The following is a 23,083-nucleotide window of genomic DNA, read 5'->3' as shown; positions in this document are numbered from 1 at the left end:
GATATATTTCCAAGTCAGGATGGTGTGTAACTTGGAGGGGAACTTGGAGGTGGTGGTGTTCCCGTGCGCCTGCTGCCCTCGTCCTTCTAGGTGGAGGTCATGGGTTTGGGAGGTGCTGCCGAAGACTCCTTGGCGAGTTGCTGCAGTGCATCGTGTAGATGGTACACACTGCAGACATGGAGGGAGTGGGTGTTTAAGGTGGTGGATGGGGTGCCAGTCAAGCAAACTGCTTTGTTCTGGAGGGTGTTGAGCTTCTTGAGTGTTGTTGGAACTGCGCCGATCCATGCTCCTGACTTCTAACTTGTGCCTTGTAGGTGTTGCAGACACTTTGGACAGTCAGGATGTGAGCCACTTGCAGCAGAATACTCAGCCTCTGATGTCTTAAAGGGGTTGCTATTGGAATGCACCTGCCTGTCCAGCCAGCTGAGTTAGCCGATAGCCTGGGTGATGGTGCTGTTGACCTGGCTAACCCCTGTCGAGCAGTAATGAGGCAGGTGCAGCATGAGCCAGATTCAGCAAAGATTCCTTCCTTAGCTGTAATTTCTGAAGACCATCTTTTAACTGCACCAGTTCAACTGGGTTCTTTTTCTGCCAGTCTTATGACCTGAGTGAAGTACGTATTGGGCTCATGTGCAAAATGCCTTGGGGTGTTTCTCTACGCTCATCTGTCTTTCGGATGAAATGTTGAACCCTGGCACCGACTCCCCTCTCAGGAGGATGTAAATGATTCCATGGCACTATTTCGAAGAAGAGCAATGGAGTTCTCCCCGGTGTCCTGGGCCAATATTTATCCCTCAACCAACATCACTAAAAAACAGATTACCTAGTCATTATCACATTTCTGTTTGTGGGAGCTTGCTGTGCGTATAATTGGCTGCTGTGTTTCCTACATTATCTTTCATGATAGGTATAACCTCGCAGTTTTGGTATCATCTTTGTAAATCCTTTTGCATCCTCTCCAGTGCCTCTATATCCTTTTTATAATATGGCAACCAGAACTGTGCACAGTACTCCAAGTGTGGTCTAACCAAGGTTCTACATAAGATTAACATAACTTTGGGACTGAGGTTGTGAAAGGCGTTATAGAAATGCAATTCTTTCTTGTAAGATGCCAGAGATTGAGTGCGATTGCTGGTTTGTGCCTGAATGTGTGCAGGGTTTCTTCAGTGAATCTGTATCTTCCATTAATTGTGTTGAGACTGTCGCAGCTCATTCTACATCTGAGAATGTCATCACCAAAGGCTGGGATTAGTACAAAGTCACATCTCATGGATGAATGAAAGCGGTGACTGACCTCCCAGATTATTTTGCAACACTTCAACTTGGAAACTTTTAATAATTCAGCACAGAGTACAAAGGTTTAAAGAGTGACAAAAAAAGGTTCAAATAATTCCGATTGCATCAGATTGTTTTTGTTGGCAAATATTTAACTTTTACACATTGCAAATGCAGTGTTGATTTAGCTGCAGTCTGACAAGATTAGCAAACTGATGTTTTAACAGTAAGAGAGGTAGAAAGCATGAGACATGTAGTGTGTCACATTTAGGACTGAACCCTAACGGATAATGTGTGTTATTAAAGAAATCACACTTAGATGTATGGGGTACAGTGAAGGAAATAATTAACAAGGCCACATAAAAGGCAAAGAAAGTACTGGGGTTCATTCCTAGAGGATAGGCTTGAAAAGTAGAGAAGTTATGTTAATCTTATATAGAACCTTGGTTAGGCCACACTTGGAGTACTGTGCACAGTTCTGGTCGCCATATTAAAGGTGCAAAAGGATTTACAAGGATGATATCAGAACTGTGAGGTTATACCTATCAGGAAAGGCTGAACAGGCTGGGGCTCTTAAGGCTGAGGGGTGACCTAATAGAGGTCTTTAAGATTATGAAAGAATTTGATAGGGTTGACGTAGAGAAGATGTTTCCACTTGTAGGGAGACCAAAACTAGGGGTCAGTAATAGAAGATAGTCACTAATAAACCCAATCGGGAATTCAGGAGAAACTTCTCTACCCGGAGAGTGGTGAGAATGTGGAACTCGCTGCCACAGGGAGTGGTCGAGGCAAATAGCATTGCTGATTTAAGGGTAAGCTGGATAAACACACAAGGCATGGATGTGAATGAAAGTCAGGGATGTGTAAAAGGTTAGAATTGGAGGAGCACAGAGTGATGTAAGAAAAAGGAGGCTTACCATCAAGTAACTTTAAAGTAAGCTTTAAGTAACTTATAAACACACTATACACAAGAGAGGTCTTTACCATGCCTCTGGTAGAAGCCTCTTACAATACTGAACAGACCAGTATTTATACCAGTCCAACAGGAAGTGACACATGACAGGAAGTGAGGTATGTACACAGTTCATAGTTCACAGTTCACAGGAAGTGATGACATAACTTCCCGGAAGTTATTATTTTTATCACACAGAGATCTCGGGGGTGGGGGGGGCGGGGAAGGGTGGTTGTAGAGCTGGAGGAGGTTACAGAGATAGGGAGGACATGGAGGGACTTGAAAACAAGGATGAGAATTTTAAAATCGAGGCGTTGCCAGAATGGGAGCCAATGTAGGTCAGCGAGGGCAGGGGGAGATGGGCGAACGGGACTTGGTGCGAGTTAGGACACTGGGCAGTGAGCACTGGGGGAGATGGGTGAACGGGACTAGGTGTGAGTTAGGACACGGGGCAGTGAGCACAGGGGGTGATGGGTGAACGGGACTGGGTGTGAGTTAGGACACGGGGCAGTGAGCACAGGGGGTGATGGGTGAATGGGACTGGGTGTGAGTTAGGACACGGGGCAGTGAGCACAGGGGGTGATGGGTGAACGGGACTGGGCGTGAGTTAGGACACGGGGCAGTGAGCACGAGGTGATGGGTGAACGGGACTGGGTGTGAGTTAGGACATGGGGCAGTGAGCACGGCTGATGGGTGAACGGGACTGGGTGTGAGTTAGGACACGGGGCAGTGAGCACGGGTGATGGGTGAACGGGACTGGGTGTGAGTTAGGACACGGGGCAGTGAGCACAGGGGGAGATGGGTGAACGGGACTGGGTGTGAGTTAGGACACGGGGCAGTGAGCACAGGGGGAGATGGGTGAACGGGACTGGGTGTGAGTTAGGACATGGGGCAGTGAGCACGGGTGAGGGGTGAATGGGACTGGGTGTGAGTTAGGACACGGGGCAGTGAGCACGGGTGAGGGGTGAACGGGACTGGGTGCGAGTTAGGACACGGGGCAGTGAGCACAGGGAGATGGGTGAACGGGACTGGGTGTGAGTTAGGACACGGGGCAGTGAGCACAGGGGGTGATGGGTGAACGGGACTGGGTGTGAGTTAGGACACGGGGCAGTGAGCACGGGGTGATGGGTGAACGGGACTGGGTGTGAGTTAGGACACGGGGCAGTGAGCACGAGGCGATGGGTGAACGGGACTGGGTGTGAGTTAGGACATGGGGCAGTGAGCACGGGTGAGGGGTGAATGGGACTGGGTGTGAGTTAGGACACGGGGCAGTGAGCACGGGTGAGGGGTGAACGGGACTGGGTGCGAGTTAGGACACGGGGCAGTGAGCACAGGGGGAGATGGGTGAACGGGACTGGGTGTGAGTTAGGACACGGGGCAGTGAACACAGGGGGTGATGGGTGAACGGGACTGGGTGTGAGTTAGGACACGGGGCAGTGAGCACAGGGGGTGATGGGTGAACGGGACTTGGTGTGTGTTAGGACACGGGGCAGTGAGCACGGGGTGATGGGTGAACGGGGCTTGGTGCGGGTTAGGACACGGGGCAGTGAGCACGGGGTGATGGGTGAACGGGAGTGGGTGTGAGTTAGGACACGGGGCAGTGAGCACGGGGTGATGGGTGAACGGGACTGGGTGTGAGTTAGGACACGGGGCAGTGAGCACGGGGTGATGGGTGAACGGGACTGGGTGTGAGTTAGGACACGGGGCAGTGAGCACGGGGTGATGGGTGAACGGGACTTGGTGTGTGTTAGGACACGGGGCAGTGAGCACGGGGTGATGGGTGAACGGGGCTTGGTGCGGGTTAGGACACGGGGCAGTGAGCACAGGGGGTGATGGGTGAACGGGAGTGGGTGTGAGTTAGGACACGGGGCAGTGAGCACAGGGTGCTGGGTGAACGGGACTGGGTGTGAGTTAGGACACGGGGCAGTGAGCACAGGGTGATGGGTGAACGGGACTGGGTGTGAGTTAGGACACAGGGCAGTGAGCACAGGGGGTAATGGGTGAACGGGACTGGGTGTGAGTTAGGACACGGGGCAGTGAGCACGGGGTGATGGGTGAACGGGACTGGGTGTGAGTTAGGACACGGGGCAGTGAGCACAGGGGGTGATGGGTGAACGGGACTTGGTGCGAGTTAGGACACGGGGCAGTGAGCACGGGGTGATGGGTGAACGGGACTTGGTGTGTGTTAGGACACGGGGCAGTGAGCACGGGGTGATGGGTGAACGGGACTTGGTGCGAGTTAGGACACGGGGCAGTGAGCACAGGGGGTGATGGGTGAACGGGACTGGGTGTGAGTTAGGACACGGGGCAGTGAGCACAGGGTGCTGGGTGAACGGGACTGGGTGTGAGTTAGGACACGGGGCAGTGAGCACGGGGTGATGGGTGAACGGGACTTGGTGCGAGTTAGGACACGGGGCAGTGAGCACAGGGGGTGATGGGTGAACGGGACTGGGTGTGAGTTAGGACACGGGGCAGTGAGCACAGGGGGTGATGGGTGAACGGGACTGGGTGTGAGTTAGGACACGGGGCAGTGAGCACAGGGTGCTGGGTGAACGGGACTGGGTGTGAGTTGGGACACGGGGCAGTGAGCACAGGGGGCGATGGGTGAACGGGACTGGGTGTGAGTTAGGACACGGGGCAGTGAGCACAGGGGGTGATGGGTGAATGGGACTGGGTGCGAGTTAGGACACGGGGCAGTGAGCACGGGGTGATGGGTGAACGGGACTTGGTGCGAGTTAGGACACGGGGCAGTGAGCACGGGGTGATGGGTGAACAGGGCTTGGTGCGAGTTAGGACACGGGGCAGTGAGCACAGGGGGTGATGGGTGAACGGGACTTGGTGCGAGTTAGGACACGGGGCAGTGAGCACAGGGGGTGATGGGTGAACGGGGCTTGGTGTGAGTTAGGACACGGGGCAGTGAGCACGGGGTGAGGGGTGAACGGGACTGGGTGTGAGTTAGGACACGGGGCAGTGAGCACAGTGGGTGATGGGTGAACGGGACTGGGTGCGTGTTAGGACACGGGGCAGTGAGCACGGGGTGATGGGTGAATGGGGCTTGGTGCGAGTTCGGACACGGGGCAGTGAGCACGGGGTGAACGGGACTTGGTGTGAGTTAGGACACGGGGCAGTGAGCACAGGGGGTGATGGGTGAATGGGGCTTGGTGCGAGTTAGGACACGGGGCAGTGAGCACAGGGGGAGATGGGTGAACGGGACTCGGTGCCAGTTAGGACACGGGGCAGTGAGCACAGGGGGAGATGGGTGAACGGGACTCGGTGCGAGTTAGGACACGGGCAGCAGACTTTTGGATGAGCTTAAATTAGAGGGTGCAAGGTGAGCATTGGAATAATGGAGTCTGGACACCAGACCCGTGCTGGAGTGTAACCTGCTGTGTAAACGGAGCTCTGTTGCTGTTGCTTTTGTGTAATTTGTGTAACATGCTTTATTTTCAGCTGGGAAGTACTGCGGTTTCTGCTGTCCAATCTGCGCTGGTGGGTGGAGGAATATTATTTTGATGGCTTTCGATTTGATGGAGTGACATCCATGTTATATCACCACCATGGCATTGGTAGGCGTCACCATTTCATTTTAAAGCTTAAAAAAACTTTGATCAGAGAGTGCGGCTCTTTTTTAAGTTGCCATGTCGTACTGTTCAATATTATCAGATTATGATGTCAGGCGTGGCTCAGTGGTAGCGCACTCGCCTCTGAGGGAGTGCTGCACTGTTGGAGGTGCCGTCTTTCCAATGGAGAATTAAACCGAGGCCCCATCTGCTCTCTTACGTGGACGTAGAAGATTCCAGGGCCACGATTTCGAAGAGCAGGGGCGTTCTGCTGTGTGAAGAGGTCCTGCCTGACCTCAGACCTGAACTTGCCTATTCCCAATTTGTACCTATGTCCCCTTGTCTTGCATTTGTTGTTTAACTTGAATCAGTGATTTGGAGGAACCTTTTCTAATCCGTTCTACATTGCCCTACATTGCAGCAACTGCACTTCAAATAAATAAATACGTCACTGGCTGTCAAAATGGTTTGGGACATCCTGCGGTATGAACGTTGCCATATAAATACAAGTGTTTTTTCTTTCGGAATTTTTTGCAAGGTCGCATCTTAGTTGTTTCCTTTTAAAACGGAAGCATTTACGCTTCTCTGACCTATTCTCAGTCGTCAGTCCTCTGACACTGGGGGTCAGCCTTTGTGATCCTTCTCTTGCACCACTTCGTGGTTCAGTGACCAGAACTCAAGGCTGAATCTGCGGCTGGATGGTAGCAATGTCCACCTTCTGTATGGCGGCTTCTCGCTTCATCTCTGCTGACTTGGCACTAGAGCTCAGCCTGCTCTTTGCTTTGTCGAGCGCTGTGCTGCCGTTACTGGTTAGTGTGGAGTCTCCTCTCACTCCCAGGGCTCTCTCAGCCATGTAGGCAATCTGAATGGTGGTGCTGGGTGAGGGATTAATGTTGCCCAGAGCACCAGGAAAACTCCCCTGCTCTTCAAATAGTTGCCATGGAATCTTTTATGTCTCACCTGAAAGACAGCCCCTCTGGTGACATCGCACTCCCTCAGCATAGAAGAACAGGAGGAGGCCATTCAACCCCTTGAGCCTGTTCTGCCATTGAATTATATCATGGCTGATCTGCATCTCTGCTCCATATCCCTTGATACCGTTATTATAGAATCTCACAGCACAGAAGGAGGCCATTCGGCCCATTGCGCCTGTGCCGGCTCTTTGAAAGAGCTCTCCAATTAGTCCCACTCCCCCTGCTCTGTCCCCACAGCCCTGCAAATGTTTCCTTTTCAAGTATTTATCCAATTCCCTTTTGAAAGTTACTATTAAATCTGCTTCCACTGCCCTTTCCGGCAGCGCATTCCAGATCACAACAACTCGCCGTTTAAAAAAAATTCTGCACTTCCTTCCACGCCCCCCCCCCCCCCCCCGATTTTTTGTCAATCACCTTAAACCTGTGTCCTCTGGTACCGACAGTTTCTCCCTGTCTACTCTATCAAAAACACCTCATAATTTTGAACACCTCTATTAAATCTCCACTTAACCTTCTCTGCTCTAAGGAGAATGACCCCAGCTTCTCTAGTCTTTCGACAGAACTGAGGTCCCTGATCCCTGGAACCATTCTAGTAAATCTCCTCCACGCCCTCTCCAAGGCCTTGACATGCTTCCTGAAGTGTAGTGCCCAGAATTGGACACAATACTCCAGCTGAGGCCGAACCTAACAAAAATCTATCGAGCTCACTCTTGAAATCTCCAGTTGACCCTCAGCATCCACAACCTTTTGGGGGAGAGAGTTCCAGATTCCCAGCACCCTTTGTGTGAAGAAGTGCTTCCTGACATCACCCCTGAACGGCCTGGCTCTAATTTTAAGGTTCTGCCCCCTTGTTCTGGACTCCCCCCACCAGAGGAACTAGTTTCTCTCTATCTACCCGATCAACTCCTCTAATCATTTTAAACATGTCAGTCAACTCATCTCCTCACTACACTGAAGCACTGGACTAGATTAGGTGGTCAGGTCCTGGAGTGGGATGTCAGCCTTCTGACTTGCAGTGAAAAGTGCAGCAACTGAGCCAAGCAGCCAGCCGGAGTCTCAATCGCTCCTTGACTGAGATCATCAATTGTAGCACGGATTGAGAATCGAAGCCGGCACCTTCCATGGGCTGAGCTCCATCTTTTTGTACTGAGAAATCCCAGTTGGAGAGCATATTTTTGGTGCAGAGTTTATGTTTTAGACACGTAGCATAAACAACGGCACGGACCAATGGCCTGATACCGTGCTGAAAATACGATGTAAATGCTGTAACACTGGAGCACTTGGTTGTGTAGCATGTTTTTTAAATATCTGTTCCACACCTTCCTTCTGCAGGTGTCAATTTTTCTGGAGATTACAGTGAATATTTTGGGCTTCACGTTGACGAAGAATCCTTAGTCTATCTCATACTGTCAAACCATATGCTTCATACCTTCTACCCAGAGTTCATCACCATAGCAGAGGTAATGAGTGACCACCCATTTGTTACCACAGTGTTTTTTTGTTCCTTTTTACAGAGTTAAGCACATTATGTGGATTTGAGATGTTTCTTTTAAATGACTTCATTTTTGAAGGTATGATCTTCTTAGAAGGGGGAATGTTTGCACTGGGGAAGGGAATGCATTTACATTTCAAGCAGCCAGTTTTGGGTCAGATGCTACTTAGGTTAGATACAGAGTAAAGCTCCCCCTACACTCTCCCATCAACCACTCCCAGGGCAGGTACAGCATGGGTTAGATATAGAGTAAAGCTCCCTCTACACTCTCCCATCAAAGACTCCCAGGGCAGGTACAGCACGGGTTAGATACATAGTAAAGCGCTCTCTACACTGCCCCATCAAACACTCCCAGGGCAGGTACAGCATGGGTTAGATACAAATAAAGCCCCCTCTACGCTGTCCCATCAAACACTCCCAGGACAGGTACAGCATGGGTTAGATACAGAGTAAAGCTCTCTCTACACTGTCCCCATCAAACACTCCCAGGCAGGTACAGCATGGGTTAGATACAAATAAAGCTCCCTCTACACTGCCCCATCAAACGCTCCCAGGGCAGGTACAGCACGGGTTAGATACAGAGTAAAGCTCCCTCTACACTGTCCCATCAAACACTCCCAGGGCAGGTACAGCACGCGTTAGATACAGAGTAAAGCTCGCTCTACACTGTCCCCATCAAACACTCGCAGGGCAGGTATGGCACGGGTTAGATACAGAGTAAAGCTCCCTCCCTCTACACTGTCCCATCAAACACTCCCAGGTACAGCGTGGGTTAGATATAGAGTAAAGCTCCCTCTGCACTGTCCCATCAAACACTCCCAGGGCAGGTACAGCATGGGTTAGATACAGAGTAAAGCTCCCTCTACACTGTCCCATCAAACACTCCCAGGGCAGGTACAGCATGGGTTAGATACAAATAAAGCTCCCTCTACACTGTCCCAACAAACACTCCCAGGGCAGGTACAGCACGGGTTAGATGCAGAGTAAAGCTCCCTCTACACTGTCCCCATCAAACACTCTCAGGGCAGGTACAGCACAGGTTAGAAACAGTGTAAACATTCCTCTACACTGTCCCATCAAACACTCCCAGGGCAGGTACAGCACGGGTTAGATACAGAGTAAAGCTCCCTCTACACTGTCCCAACAAACACTCCCAGGGCAGGTACAGCACGGGGTTAGATACAGAGTAAAGCTCCCTCTACACTGTCCCATCAAACACTCCCAGGGCAGGTACAGCACGGGTTAGATACAGAGTAAAGCTCCCTCTACACTGTCCCATCAAACACTCCCAGGGCAGGTACAGCACGGGTTAGATACAGAGTAAAGCTCCCTCTACACTGTCCCATCAAACACTCCCAGGGCAGGTACAGCACGGGTTAGATACAGAGTAAAGCTCCCTCTACACTGTCCCATCAAACACTCCCAGGGCAGGTACAGCACGGGTTAGATACAGAGTAAAGCTCCCTCTACACTGTCCCATCAAACACTCCCAGGGCAGGTACAGCACGGGTTAGATACAGAGTAAAGCTCCCTCTACACTGTCCCATCAAACACTCCCAGGGCAGGTACAGCACAGGTTAGATACAGAGTAAAGCTCCCTCTACACTGTCCCATCAAACACTCCCAGGGCAGGTACAGCACAGGTTAGATACAGAGTAAAGCTCCCTCTACACTGTCCCATCACACACTCCCAGGGCAGGTACAGCACGGGTTAGATACAGAGTAAAGCTCCCTCTACACTGTCCCATCAAACACTCCCAGGGCAGGTACAGCACGTGTTAGATACAGAGTAAAGCTCCCTCTGCACTGTCCCATCAAACACTCCCAGGACAGGTACAGCACGGGTTAAATACAGAGTAAAGCTCCCTCTACACTGTCCCATCAAACACTCCCAGGGCAGGTACAGCATGGGTTAGATACAGAGTAAAGCTCCCTCTACACTGCCCCATCAAACACTCCCAGGGCAGGTACAGCACGGGTTAGATACAGAGTAAAGCTCCCTCTACACTGTCCCATCAAACACTCCCAGGGCAGGTACAGCACGGGTTAGATACAGAGTAAAGCTCCCTCTACACTGTCCCATCAAACACTCCCAGGACAGGTACAGCACGGGTTAGATACAGAGTAAAGCTCCCTCTACACTGTCCCATCAAACACTCCCAGGGCGGGTACAGCACAGGTTAGATACAGAGTAAAGCTCCCTCTACACTGTCCCATCACACACTCCCAGGGCAGGTACAGCACGGGTTAGATACAGAGTAAAGCTCCCTCCACACTGTCCCATCAAACACTCCCAGGGCAGGTACCTTTGATCTGGACTGGAGTTGACCCCACGACACAGGTGAAAGACCAGTGTGTACTTCAATCTCCCCTCGTTTTTTGATTACAAGCATAGAAGCAAAATCTAATGGTGAGGTCGTGACTTTCGTTATTTCAGTTCCGTTTAAGCACCCTCATTATTGCTCAGCAGTTTATTCATTCTCAGTGTGAACGAAGTACCCTCACTTATTCGGAACATCTGGTGATATTTTTGTCCCCTGCCGTGAACCGTGCGTGAATCTTTCCATGCCAGTGCAGTTCTTGTGCAAAGCTGCTTCTCAGCAATTTGGCCCCTCTTTGCACTGAAGAGAAATGTGATTACAAACGAGTTGCACTTGACCAATGCCCTCCTGCCACGGTTGCGGCTTTCTGCCGCTGCAAAGGGTGATGGGGAAGTAATATGGCTGGTTCAAGCCCGCTTTTGCAGTAGTTGCCGGCTCTGTAAATCTATGAATCATCGAATGAATACATCACAGAAGGAGGCCATCAGGCCCATCATGCCTGTGCTGGCTCTTTGAGCGAGCTCTCCAATTAGCCCCACTCCCCCTGCTCTCTCCCCATAACCCTGCAAATTTTTCCTCATAGAGTATTTATCCAATTCCCTTTTGAAAGTTACCGTTGAATCTGCTTCCACCACCCTTTCAGGCAGCGCATTCCAGATCACAACAACTCGCTGTGTTAAAGAAATTCTCCACATGTTGTCTCTTGCTGAAGCCAATTTGCACACAGCAAGCTCCCACAAACAGCAATGTGATAATGACCATATAATCTGTTTTAGTGATGTTGATTGAGGGATAAATATTGGCCCCAGGACACCGGGGAGATCTCCCCTGTTCTTCTTTGAAATATTGGCCGTGGGATCTTTTACAGCCACCTGAGAGAACAGACGGGCCCCCGGTTTAACATCTCATCAGAAAGACGGCACCTCCGATTGTACAGTTCTCCCTCAGTACTGGACAGGGCATGTCCGCCTATATTTTGCACAGCTGAACCTGGTCCTGATCCCATGCTTTAAAGGCTTCACTTCTCTCCCCCCTACCCTCCCAGAAATGTTAGTCAGGCATTACTGATCCTGAAATAAAAACGTGAAATGCTGGAAATACTCAGCATCTGTGGAGAGAGAAAGGGAGTTAATGTTTCTGGTCAATGACCTTTCGTCAGGACTGGCAATGGTTCGAGATGTAACAGATGTACAGAGGCAAAAAGGGAAGGTCTGTGATAGGGTGGAAGGCAGGAGAGATTAAATGACAGAAGGGATGATGGTGTGAGGCAAAAGGAGATGGTGATGGGACAAGTAAAGAAACAAAAGATGGGTCTAGAGGAGGTGTAAATGGGAATGGCAGAATCATCACCAGCCCCTGCTGTCTGGAAAATTGGGAGCAGTGGTTATAAATGGAAGGCTGCTTCATGCCACTAGCATTAAATTCTGTACAGAATTTTTTTTTTTGACAAGCTGAAGATAATAAGTTAATGATATTTAGAAAAACAAACTTGAAATGCTGAAACTGTAAACAGAAAAAGACTGCAAACACACAGCAGGACATTTCTGCGCTTAATTTAGAAAAGGTGACGTAAAGTGCAAGTCGGCTGAACGAGAACGAGGGGCAGCACTGAAATGAAGTGAACGGGAGATTTATATGTGGAGAGGCATTGCACAAGAGCTTCCTGCTGCTATATTTCATTTATATAAATGGTGCTTTGTGCGGAGCTTGTTAGGGAAGGGAGGAGGAGGGGAAACGAGAGCCTGCACAAAATCGGGGGAGAAAAAAAGGTAAATTAGTTCTACAAAATAATCTGGAGTTTTGATTTTGCACATTTTCTTTGGCTGTGTCCTGCAGCACAGTTTATATCTTGCTATTGGTTCTGTGCATTAAGAAAAAGACTTTCCTCCGTCAGTAGTGCAGGGCTTTGCAAAAGTGTGTGAAATTGCAAGTTACATTCCTTGGAGAAAGAAACCGTTGTGGCTGCGTGTATCTCCAGAAATCAGAAAGCTGCTGTGACTGTCTGCTACCATTTGAGCTACAGATCAGCCTATGATCTAATTCAGTGGCTGGGACAGCCTCGAGGGGCTGAGTGGCCTATTTCGTAGCAACCTTTTATGTGACACCTTATCGAATGCCTTTTGGAAATCCAAATATACTACATCCACTGGTTTCCCTTTATCTACCCTGCTAGTTACATCCTCAAAAAGCTCTAATAAATTTGTCAAACACGATTTCCCTTTCATAAACCATGTCGACTCTGCCTAATCATATTATGATTTTCTAAGTACTCTGTTACCACTTCCTTAATAATGGATTCCAGCATTTTCCCAATGACTACAGGCTAAATGGCCTGTCGTTCCCTGTTTTCTCTCTCCCTCCTTGAATAGCAGGGTTACATTTGCTACCTTCCAATCTGCTGGGACCGTTCTAGAATCTCGGGAATTTTGGAAGATCACAATCAATGCATCCACTATCTCTGCAGCCACCTCTTTTAGAACCCTAGGATGCAGGCCGTCAGGTCCAGGGGGATTTATCGGCTTTTAGTCCCATTAGTTTCTCAAGTACTTTTTCTCTACTGATATTAATTACGTTAAGTTCCTCACCCTCGTTAGACCCTTGGTTCTCCACTATCTTTGGTATGCTTTTTGTGTCTTCTACTGTGAAGACAGATACAAAATATTTGTTTAAAGTCTCGGCCATTTCCTTATTCCCCATTATAATTTCTCCTGTCTCAGCCTCTAAGGGACCAATGCTTACTTTTGATACTCACTTCCTTTTTACATACTTGCAGAAACTCTTAAAATCTGTTTTTATATTTCTTGCTAGTTTACTCTTGTATTCTATTTTCTCCCTTTTTACTTTCTAAAGCTCTCCCAATCCTCAAGCTTGCTATTCTTTGGAACATTACGAGCCTCTTCTTTTAATCTAATACTATCCTTAATTTCTTTAGTTAGCCACAGATGGATCACTTTTCCCGTGGAGTTTTTATTGCTCAGTGGAATGTCTGTTCGTTGAGAAATTTGGAATACTTCTTTAAATGTTCGCCACTGCTGATGCACCGTCATACCTTTTAATCTAATTTCCTAATCTACCTTAGCCAACTCGCCCCTCATCCCTTGGCGGGATAATTGGCGGAACCTCGATTTAACGTCTCATCCAAAAAATGACCCCTCTGACCATGCAGCACTCCCTCAGTACTGGGACTGGGTTTGTCAGCCTGGATTATGTGCTCAAGTCTCTGGAGTGAGACGTGAACCTTCTAACTCTGAGGCAAGAGTGCTTCCAACTGAGCCACGGTTGACACCTGAAGGACCGTTGTCAGCTTTTATCCATTTCAGATACAAGTTTGTCATTGCCTCTCAGTAATAAGATCATTGAAAGGCTTTTTAATTGTCAGCTTGGCTCATTTGTAACACTCACATGCGTCTGATGGAAGAAGAGTAGTATTTCCCCACAACTACACGCCAGAAAAAAAGGTACTTCATTGGCTGTAAAGCAATTTGAGACTTTTTTTTACTGTTTTCTTTAATGTTCTGGCCAGCATTAATCCCTCAACAAACACCTATAATCAGATTTTCTGGTTGTTATCACATTACTGTTTGTGGGACCTTGCTGTGCACAAACTGGCTGCCACATTTCCTACAACAATGACAGCAGTGTCTTTAGAAAGTCCTTGGTTGGCTGCATTAGGGATGGGCAATCAATGCTGGCCCCGCCAGTGATGCCCGCATCCCGTGAATAAATAAATAAAAACATGCGCTCTGAGATGTCCTGAGGTCGTGAAAAGTGCTAAATAAATGCAAGTTCATTCTTCGCTGTTTTTAAGTAGTGTGATGCACATCTATTAGGTTGCCATGATTTAGAGCTCTGGAATCCTAGAGTGATATCGCACAGAACGAGGCCATTCGACCCAACGTGCCTTTGGCAGAGCTATCCAGTGAGACCCACTCAATGTTCCCTTCAGTTTTTTCTTTTGGTGGGCGGTCCCTTTAAGGGGCTGTACGGCCTATTCAAAATACAGCGCATTTAAAAGCTGGTGAGCCGGCTGCGCGGGACCTCCAGAGCGCCGCGTGGCTTAAAGGGAATATTGGTCCCACTCCCCACCCCACTCTTTCCCCATAGCTCTGCAAATTTCTCCTTTAGCTCTAACTTGCCCTCCTCCCCTTCGCCACCGCGTGTCCTCCAGTTGTGTGCTTGGCAAAGCGGGTGTCCAGTGCATCACCGAGCTGTACAGACCAACCGTGCTGGGCTCGCAATCGAGGGCCTCTGAGCTCTTGGTCTGGGGAAAGAAAGATCCCAGGGAAAGTACCTGTACACAAACATCAGGAAAGAACAGAATCGTCCTTCGGGTGTGATGCCTTTCCTGGAGAGAGTCACCTCTCCGCTGTCTCGGCTCATGTGTGACCATTGCCTACTCACCTCCGAAATTGACCGGCCATAGAAGACCAGCTGGTCCATTAAGTCTCTGCCCCATACCATGATGGCTGGAGCATTGTGACGAAACACCTCTTCCCTCCGCCCCCCCATCGAGGATTCCCTGGAATGTAGAAGGTTAAGGGGTGATTTGATTGGGGTTTTTAGGATTTTGAAAGCAATTGTTAGGGTAGATAGAAACATTTTCCACTGGTGGGGGGAGTCTAGGACAAGGAGGACATAACCTTAAAATCAGAAATAACAACAGAAAATGCTGGAAATACTCAGCAGGCCAGGCAAAATTAAAACCTTAAAATGAGAGCCAGGCCATTCAGGAGAGAAGTTAGGAAACACTTCTTCACACAAAGGATGGTAGAAGTGTGGAACTCTCTCCCACAGAAAGCAGTAGATGCTAGCTCAATTAATAATTTTAAATCTGAGATCGATAGATTTTTGCTGGACAAGAGTATTGAAGGATATGGAGCCAAAGTGGGTGGATGGAGTTCTTCTTAGGCAGTCCCTCGGAACCGAGGATGACTTGCTTCCACATTAAAAATGAGTTCTCAGGTGACTGATGAGTCCAATGCGGAACCTACAGTCTCTGTCACAGGTGGGGCAGACGGTGGTTGAAGGGGCGGGTGGGTGGGGTGCTTGGGTTGACGTGCGCTCCTTGTGCTGCCTGCGCTTGGCTTCCACTTGCTCCCGGCGAAGAGACTCGAGGTGTTCAGCGCCTTCCCGGATGCTTCTCCTCCACTTTGTGCGGTCTTGGGCCAGGGATTCCCAGGTGTTGGTGGGGATGTTACACTTTTTCAAGGAGGCTTTGAGGGTGTCCTTGAAGCGTTTCCTCTGCCCACCTGGGGCTCTCTTGCCGTGCCGGAGCTCCGAGTAGAGCGCTTGTTTTGGGAGTCTCGTATCGGGCATGCGGACAATGTGACCCGTCCATCGGAACTGATTGAGCGTGGTCAGAGCTTCGATGCTGGGGATGTTGGCCTGAGCAAGAACACTGACGTGGCCTGGCCTGGATAGAGTTAGGATACAGATCAGCCACGATCTTATTGAATGGCAGAACAGGCTTGAGGGGCTGAATGGCCTACTCCTGTTCCTATGTTCTTATGATTGCCGCTAGCTGTGGACCTGTACCCCAGCAAGAAACCTGTGCCTTGAGGAGGAGAGGAATGTGGGGCGCCTCCCAAAAAGCATCCTCTCCTTTTCAGATTCAGGGTATATTTACTGGCAATAATATCAAGATCAACATGAATAACCTGTTCTCCCACATCAGCACTGCTGTGATGCCCGGTTAGACCAGTGAAGGTTTTGTTTAATGACTAATAAAATGGCAATGCAGATGGTGACTGTTCTGAACCGGCAGAGCATCATTGCTCTACAGGCACGGGCCGGGTTGCTGGTAATGGCACGCTGTGCTCGATGATGTAGGTAATTCTCTCAATGCGCAGGAAGCCCCTGTAATCATCAGTTGCGCATTGTCTCCTCCCTGACCTGATGTGAAGATGTCTGGAAGGAGTGCAACGTCCTTATGTCGCCGTCCTTCCATGTCACACTGGAATTCTTCGCAGGCGCGCCAGGAATTTAATTGTACTGTTGCTCAAGATGCAGCAGGCTTGTCACACTGAGGGCGAGAGCAGTTTTTTTTCTGATGCCAATTTCAGCAGCCACTAATACTCTAGTGAGTGTTCTCAGCGGGTGATACTGTGGAAAATACGAGGAGGACTGAAGCCAGTGCAGAAGGAATAAAAAGATCGTTGCCTGTGTTGAAGCAGTGTTACTGTTAAGCCGGTATTGATGCTATAAGGCAAAGCTTCGCTCCCCGTTCTCCTTAAGGTAGTGTAGACTGTGCAATACTGCCCCCTGCTGCCTGTAGTTTCAGACACGAAGAACATGCTCCGATAGACGAGAACCTCAGTGGGTCTGCTCAGAAACCTGCTGTGTCACTAAACTCCACAAACTAGGAAAGCCCCAGAGTGGACTGCTGCCCTGTGCTGGGTCTGTTGGTGTCCACTCGATGTTGCAGTATATTCCCAAGAGGTACATGAAAGAAAAGAAATACTTGCATTTTTACAGCCCTTTTCACGACCTCAAGACGTCCCAAAGTGCTTCACAGGCAATTAGGGATGGGCAATAAATGCTGGCCTTGCCAGCGACTCCCACATCCTGTGAATGAATTTTTCAAAAAGCACTTTTTGAAATGTAGTCACTGTTGCAATGTCGAAAACCCTAATTTGTGCACAGCAAGGTCCCACAAACAGCAATGTGATAATGACTAGATCATCTGTTTTGTTAGCAATGTAGGTTGAGGGATAAATATTGGCCCAGGACATCGGGGAGAAGTCCCCTGGTCTCCCTCAAAGAGAGGACATGGGATCTTTTAAATCCACCTGAGAGCCCACGGGGCCTCGGTTTAATGTCTCATCCGAAAGACGGCACCTCCGGCACTGCAGTGCACTCTCAGTTTCATAGAATCATAGAATGGTTACAGCACGGAAGAAGGCTATTCGGCCTGTCGAGCGCGTGCGGACTCTCAGCTAGTCCCACTCCCCCGCCATTTCCCTGTAGTCCTCCAATTTTTTTTCCTTCAGATACTTAGCCAACTCCCTTTTGAAAGCCGTGATTGATTCTGCCTCCACCACCCTTTCAGGAAGTGCATTCCAGATCTTAACCACTTGCTGAGTAAAAAAGTTTTTTCTTATGTTGCCTTTGGTTCTTTTGCCAATCGCCATAAATCTGTGTCCTCTGGTTCTCGACCCTTCCGCCAATGGGAACAGTTTCCCTCTATCTACTCTGTCCAGACCCTTCATGATTTTGAACACCTCTATCAAATCTCCTCTCAACCTTCTCTGCTCTAAGGGGAACAACTTCAGCTTCTCCAGTCTATCAACGTAACTGAAGTCCCTTATCCCTGGAATCATTCTCATAAATCTTTTCTGCACCCTCTCTAAGGCCTTCACATCCTTCCTAAAGTGTGGTGCCCAGAATTGGACACAATACTCCAGGTGAGGCCGAACCAGTGTTTTATAAAGGTTCATCATAATTTCCACACTTTTGTACTCTGTACCTCTATTTATGAAGCCCAGGATCCCGTAAGCCTTTTTAACTGCTTTCTCAACCTGCCCTGCCACCTTCAATGATTTGTGCACATATACCCCCAGGTCTCTCTGTTCCTGCACCCTCTTCAGGATTGTAACATTTAGTTTACGTGTCCTCTCATTCGTTTTACCAAAATGCATCACTTCACACTTTTCTGTGTTAAATTTCATCTGCCATGTATCCGCCCATTCCACCAGCCTGTCTATGTCCTCTTGAAGCCTAGCACTATCCTCCTCACTGTTCACTATACTTCCAAGTTTTGTGTCATCTGGAAATTTTGAAATTGTGCCCTGTACACCCAATCCTAAGTCATTAATATATATCAAGAAAAGCAGTGGTCCTAGTACTGACCCCTGGGGAACCCCACTGTGTACCTTCCTCCAGTCCGATAAACAACCGTTCACCACTACTCTCTGTTTCCTGTCACTTAGCCAATTCCGTATCCATGCTGCCACTGTCCCTTTTATTCCATGGGCTTCAACTTTGCTGGCAAGCCTATTATGTGACACTTTATCAAACGCCTTTTGGAAATCTATGTACACCACATCAACCGTATTGCCCTCATCAACCCTCTCTGTTACCTCATCAAAAAACTCAATCAAGTTGGTTAAACATGATTTGCCTTTAAAAAGTCTGTGCTGGCTTTCCTTAATTAATCCACACTTGTCCAAGCGACTGTTGATTTTGTCCCTGATTACTGTTTCTAAAAGCTTCCCCATTACCGAGGTTAAACTGACTGGCCTGTAGATGCTGGGTTTATCTTTACACCCTTTTTTGAACAATGGTGTAACATTTGCAATTCTCCAGTCCTTTGGCACCACCCCGTATCTATGGAGGATCAGAATATTATGGCCAGTATCTCCGCGTTTCCGCCCTCCATTCCCTCAGTATCCTAGGATGCATCACATCCACTCCTGGTGATTTATCCACTTAAATACAGCCAGCCTTTCAAATAACTCTTCTTTATCAATTTTTATCCTATCACGTGTCTCTACTGCCTCCTCCTTCACTATGCCTATGGCAGCATCCTCTTCCTTGATGAAGACAGATGTAAAGTACTCACTTAGTCCCTCAGCTAACCCTCTGCCTCCATGCATAGGTCTCCTTTTTGGTCCCTAATCGGCATCTGTCATACGCGTTCTTTTTTCTGCTTCATCATATTCTCTATCTGTTTTGTCATCCAGGGAGCCCTGACTTTAGTTGCCCTGCCTTTCTCCCTCGTGGGAATGTACCTCGACTGTACCTGAACTATTTCCTCTTTAAAGGCAGCCCATTGTTCCAATACAGTTTTGCCTGCCAATCTTTGATTCCAGTTTACCCGGGCCAGACCCGTTCTCATTCCACTGAAATTGGATTTCCCCCAGCTAAGCATTTTTACTCTAGATTGCTCCTTGTCCTTTTCCATAGCTAATCTAAACCTTATGATGCTATGATCACTGTTCCCTAAATATTCACCTACTGACACTTGCTCCACTTGACCCACCTCATTCCCCAGAACCAGATCCAGCAATGCCTCCTCCCTCGTCAGGCCAGAAACATACTGATCAAGAAAGTTCTCCTGAACACACTTCAGAAATTCTTCCCCCTCTCTGCCCTTTACACTATTACAATCCCAGTCTATATTAGGATAATTGAAGTCCCCCATTATTACTACTCTATAGTTCTTGCACCTCTCTGTAAATTTACTCCTCCATATCTTTCCCACTATTTGGTGGTCTATAGAATACACCTAGTAGTGTAATGGCACCTCCATAATTTCTTAACTCTAACCATATAGATTCTGTCCTCGACCCCTCCAGGACATCCTCTCTCTCCAGCACTGTAACACTCTCCTTAACCAATACTGCCACACCACCTCCTATCTTTCCTTCCCTATCTTTCTTGAACACCTTATAACCAGGAATATTTAATACCCAATCCTGCCCTTTTTTGTGCCAGGTCAGTTATTGCCACAGCATCATATTCCCATGTGGCTATTTGCGCCTGTAGCTCACTTACCTTGTTTACTACGCTTCGTGCATTCACATACATACACGGTAAACCCAGCTTAGACCATCCTGTATTCTCTCTTAGATTGACCCCACCTAATACCTTACTATTTCTTACTGTAGTGCTCTCTGCCTCTCCCAATCCTTTCAGCACTTTATTTCCCCTTTCTAATGTTACATCCTGGTGTCCATACCCCCTGCCAAATTAGTTTAAACCCTCCCCAACAGCACAAGCAAACCTCCCCGCGAGGATATTGTTTCCGGCTCTGTTGAGGTGCGGCCTGTACAGGTCCCACCTCCGGTCCCAATGCCCTAGGAATCTGAAGCCCTCCCTCCTGCACCATCTCTCCAGCCACGCATTCATCTGTTCTATCCTCCTATTTTTGTACTGATGCGTGCGTGGCACCGGGAGTAATCTGGAAATTACTACCTTTTGAGGTCTTGCTTTTTAATCTCTTTCCTAGCTCCCTAAAATCTGCCTGCAGGACCTCATCCCTCTTTCTACCTATGTCGTTGGTACCAATATGGACCACGACCTCTGGCTGTTCACCCTCCCCCCTCAGAATGTTTTGCAGCCGCTCGGTGACATCCTTAACCCTGGCACCAGGAAGGCAACAAGCCATCCTGGAGTCCCGTCTGCGGTCGCAGAAACGCCTGTCTGCTCCCCCAACTATCGAATCCCCAACCAGTATTGCTATCTTCTTCCCCCCTCCTGTACAGCTGAGCCACCCGTGGTGCTGCGGACTTGGCTCTGGCTGTACTCCCCAGAGGAACCATTGCCCTCACCAGTACTCAGAACTGAATACTGGTTGGCGAGCGAGATGCACTCAGGGGACTCCTGTACTACCTGTCTGGTCCTCGTCTGTCTGACAGTCACCCATTCTGTCTCTGCCTGAACACTCTTACGCTGCGGGGTGGCCGCCTCCTGAAACGTGCTATCCACGTAGCTCTCAGCCTCACGGATGCACCGCAGTGACGCCAGCTGCTGCTCAAACTGCAAAACCTGGAGCTCGAGCTCCTCCAGCTTCCTGCACACGTGGTTGTCCAGGACACGGGAAGCGTTCTGGATTTCCCACATGGCACAAGATGTGCATTCCCTGGGACTGAGCTGCCCTGCCATGCCATTATTTAAAAGACTATTAACTAGCTTTACAGACTAAGATGTATCGAATTCAAATTATTAATATAATATGGCATTAACAGTTACTAATTTAATACAGTATTAACAGTTACCAATCTCGAAGTTTCTGTTTTGTCTCTAACCAGCTATTTAACCCTGGCCCCTTGAAGAATAAGAAAAGAAAAAAAAAGTGACCTTTACCAACCAATCAGTACCAGCTGTCCTGTGACGTCACTCCTTGTGTTTTTCTCTCTCTCCCGCTCTTTAAATCCTCGGTCTCTGCGCTCAGTCTCCACCCAGGGCCGCGCTCGCTGTTGCTCCCAGTGAGTCTGGGCCTCTCTCTCTCGCTCCCCCTCCCTCCCGCTCCCTAAATCCTCGGTCTCTGCGTTCAGTCTCCACCCAGGGCCGCTCTCGCTGTTGCTCCCAGTGAGTCTGGGTCTCTCTGTCTCTCTCCGCTCTTTAAATCCTTGGTCTCTGCACTCAGTCTCCACCCAGGGCCGCTCTCTCTCTCTCTCTCTCTCCCGCTCTTTAAATCCTCGGTCTCTGCGCTCAGTCTTCACCCAGGGCCGCTCTCGCTGTTGCTCCCAGTGAGTCTGGGCAGCAGTAGCAGTACTGCACTGGAGTGTCAGCCTGGAGTTTATGCTCTGGTTTCTGGAGTGGGACTTGAACCCACGACCTTCTGACTCGGGTGAGTACTACCCACTGAGCCACATGCTTTTCTGTCCCTAAGATTATCTGCCTCCTTGCCTCACGGGCCTCTCCATGTCGCACTCCATCTCCCCCCCCCCCCCCCACCCCACAAAGCTCCATCTCATCTCCCCCAAACTCCCATCTTGTCCCCCCATTTCTGTATTGCATCGACTCACCTGTCTCCTTGCTTTTATTCATCCTGTCACATCCCCTGTCCTGTCTCCCTCCTCGTCTCTCTCCCTTCTCTGTCTCATCTTCCCATCTCTCCTCTGATGTCTTGCTCCCACAGTCTGCTCCCCCACCCTTCTCCCCCTCAACACCAGCAATTTACAGAAGTACAAAACATAGGAGCAGGAGTAGGTCGTACGGCCCCTCGAGCCTGCTCCACCATTCAACAAGACCATGGCTGATCACACGGCCCCTCGAGCCTGCTCCGCCATTCAACAAGATCATGGCTGATCACACGGCCCCTCGAGCCTGCTCCACCATTCAATAAGATCATGGCTGATCACACGGCCCCTCGAGCCTGCTCCACCATTCAATAAGATCATGGCTGATCACACGGCCCCTCGAGCCTGCTCCGCCATTCAATAAGATCATGGCTGATCACACGGCCCCTCGAGCCTGCTCCACCATTCAACAAGATCATGGCTGATCATACGGCCCCTCGAGCCTGCTCCACCATTCAATAAGACCATGGCTGATCACACGGCCCCTCGAGCCTGCTCCACCATTCAACAAGATCATGGCTGATCACACGGCCCCTCGAGCCTGCTCCGCCATTCAATAAGACCATGGCTGATCACACGGCCCCTCGAGCCTGCTCCACCATTCAACAAGATCATGGCTGATCACACGGCCCCTCGAGCCTGCTCCGCCATTCAATAAGATCATGGCTGATCACACGGCCCCTCGAGCCTGCTCCACCATTCAATAAGATCATGGCTGATCACACGGCCCCTCGAGCCTGCTCCACCATTCAACAAGATCATGGCTGATCATATGGCCCCTCGAGCCTGCTCCACCATTCAATAAGACCATGGCTGATCACACGGCCCCTCGAGCCTGCTCCACCATTCAACAAGATCATGGCTGATCACACGGCCCCTCGAGCCTGCTCCGCCATTCAATAAGATCATGGCTGATCACACGGCCCCTCGAGCCTGCTCCACCATTCAATAAGATCATGGCTGATCACACGGCCCCTCGAGCCT

General features: G+C 49.3%; 1 protein-coding gene across 2 annotated transcripts in view; it reads left to right on the top strand.

Annotated features, from left to right (window-relative positions):
* Positions 1-23,083, top strand: part of gbe1b (glucan (1,4-alpha-), branching enzyme 1b) — a 474,062-nt gene that overhangs the window by 268,973 nt on the left and 182,006 nt on the right. For both annotated transcript variants that reach the window (XM_086007319.1, XM_086007318.1), the window contains exons 8-9: positions 5,678-5,793; positions 8,094-8,221. In XM_086007319.1, coding sequence (XP_085863445.1) covers positions 5,678-5,793; positions 8,094-8,221 — 244 coding nt within the window. The remainder of the gene's footprint in view (positions 1-5,677; positions 5,794-8,093; positions 8,222-23,083) is intronic.

This window comes from Somniosus microcephalus, chromosome 14 (genome assembly GCF_052327205.1).
Source record: "Somniosus microcephalus isolate GS21.2 chromosome 14, FLI_Smic_1.0, whole genome shotgun sequence".
NCBI classification, from domain to species: Eukaryota; Metazoa; Chordata; class Chondrichthyes; order Squaliformes; family Somniosidae; genus Somniosus; species Somniosus microcephalus.
The sequence above is the reverse complement of the archived record's forward strand: the minus strand, read 5'-3'. Positions and strand labels throughout refer to the sequence as shown.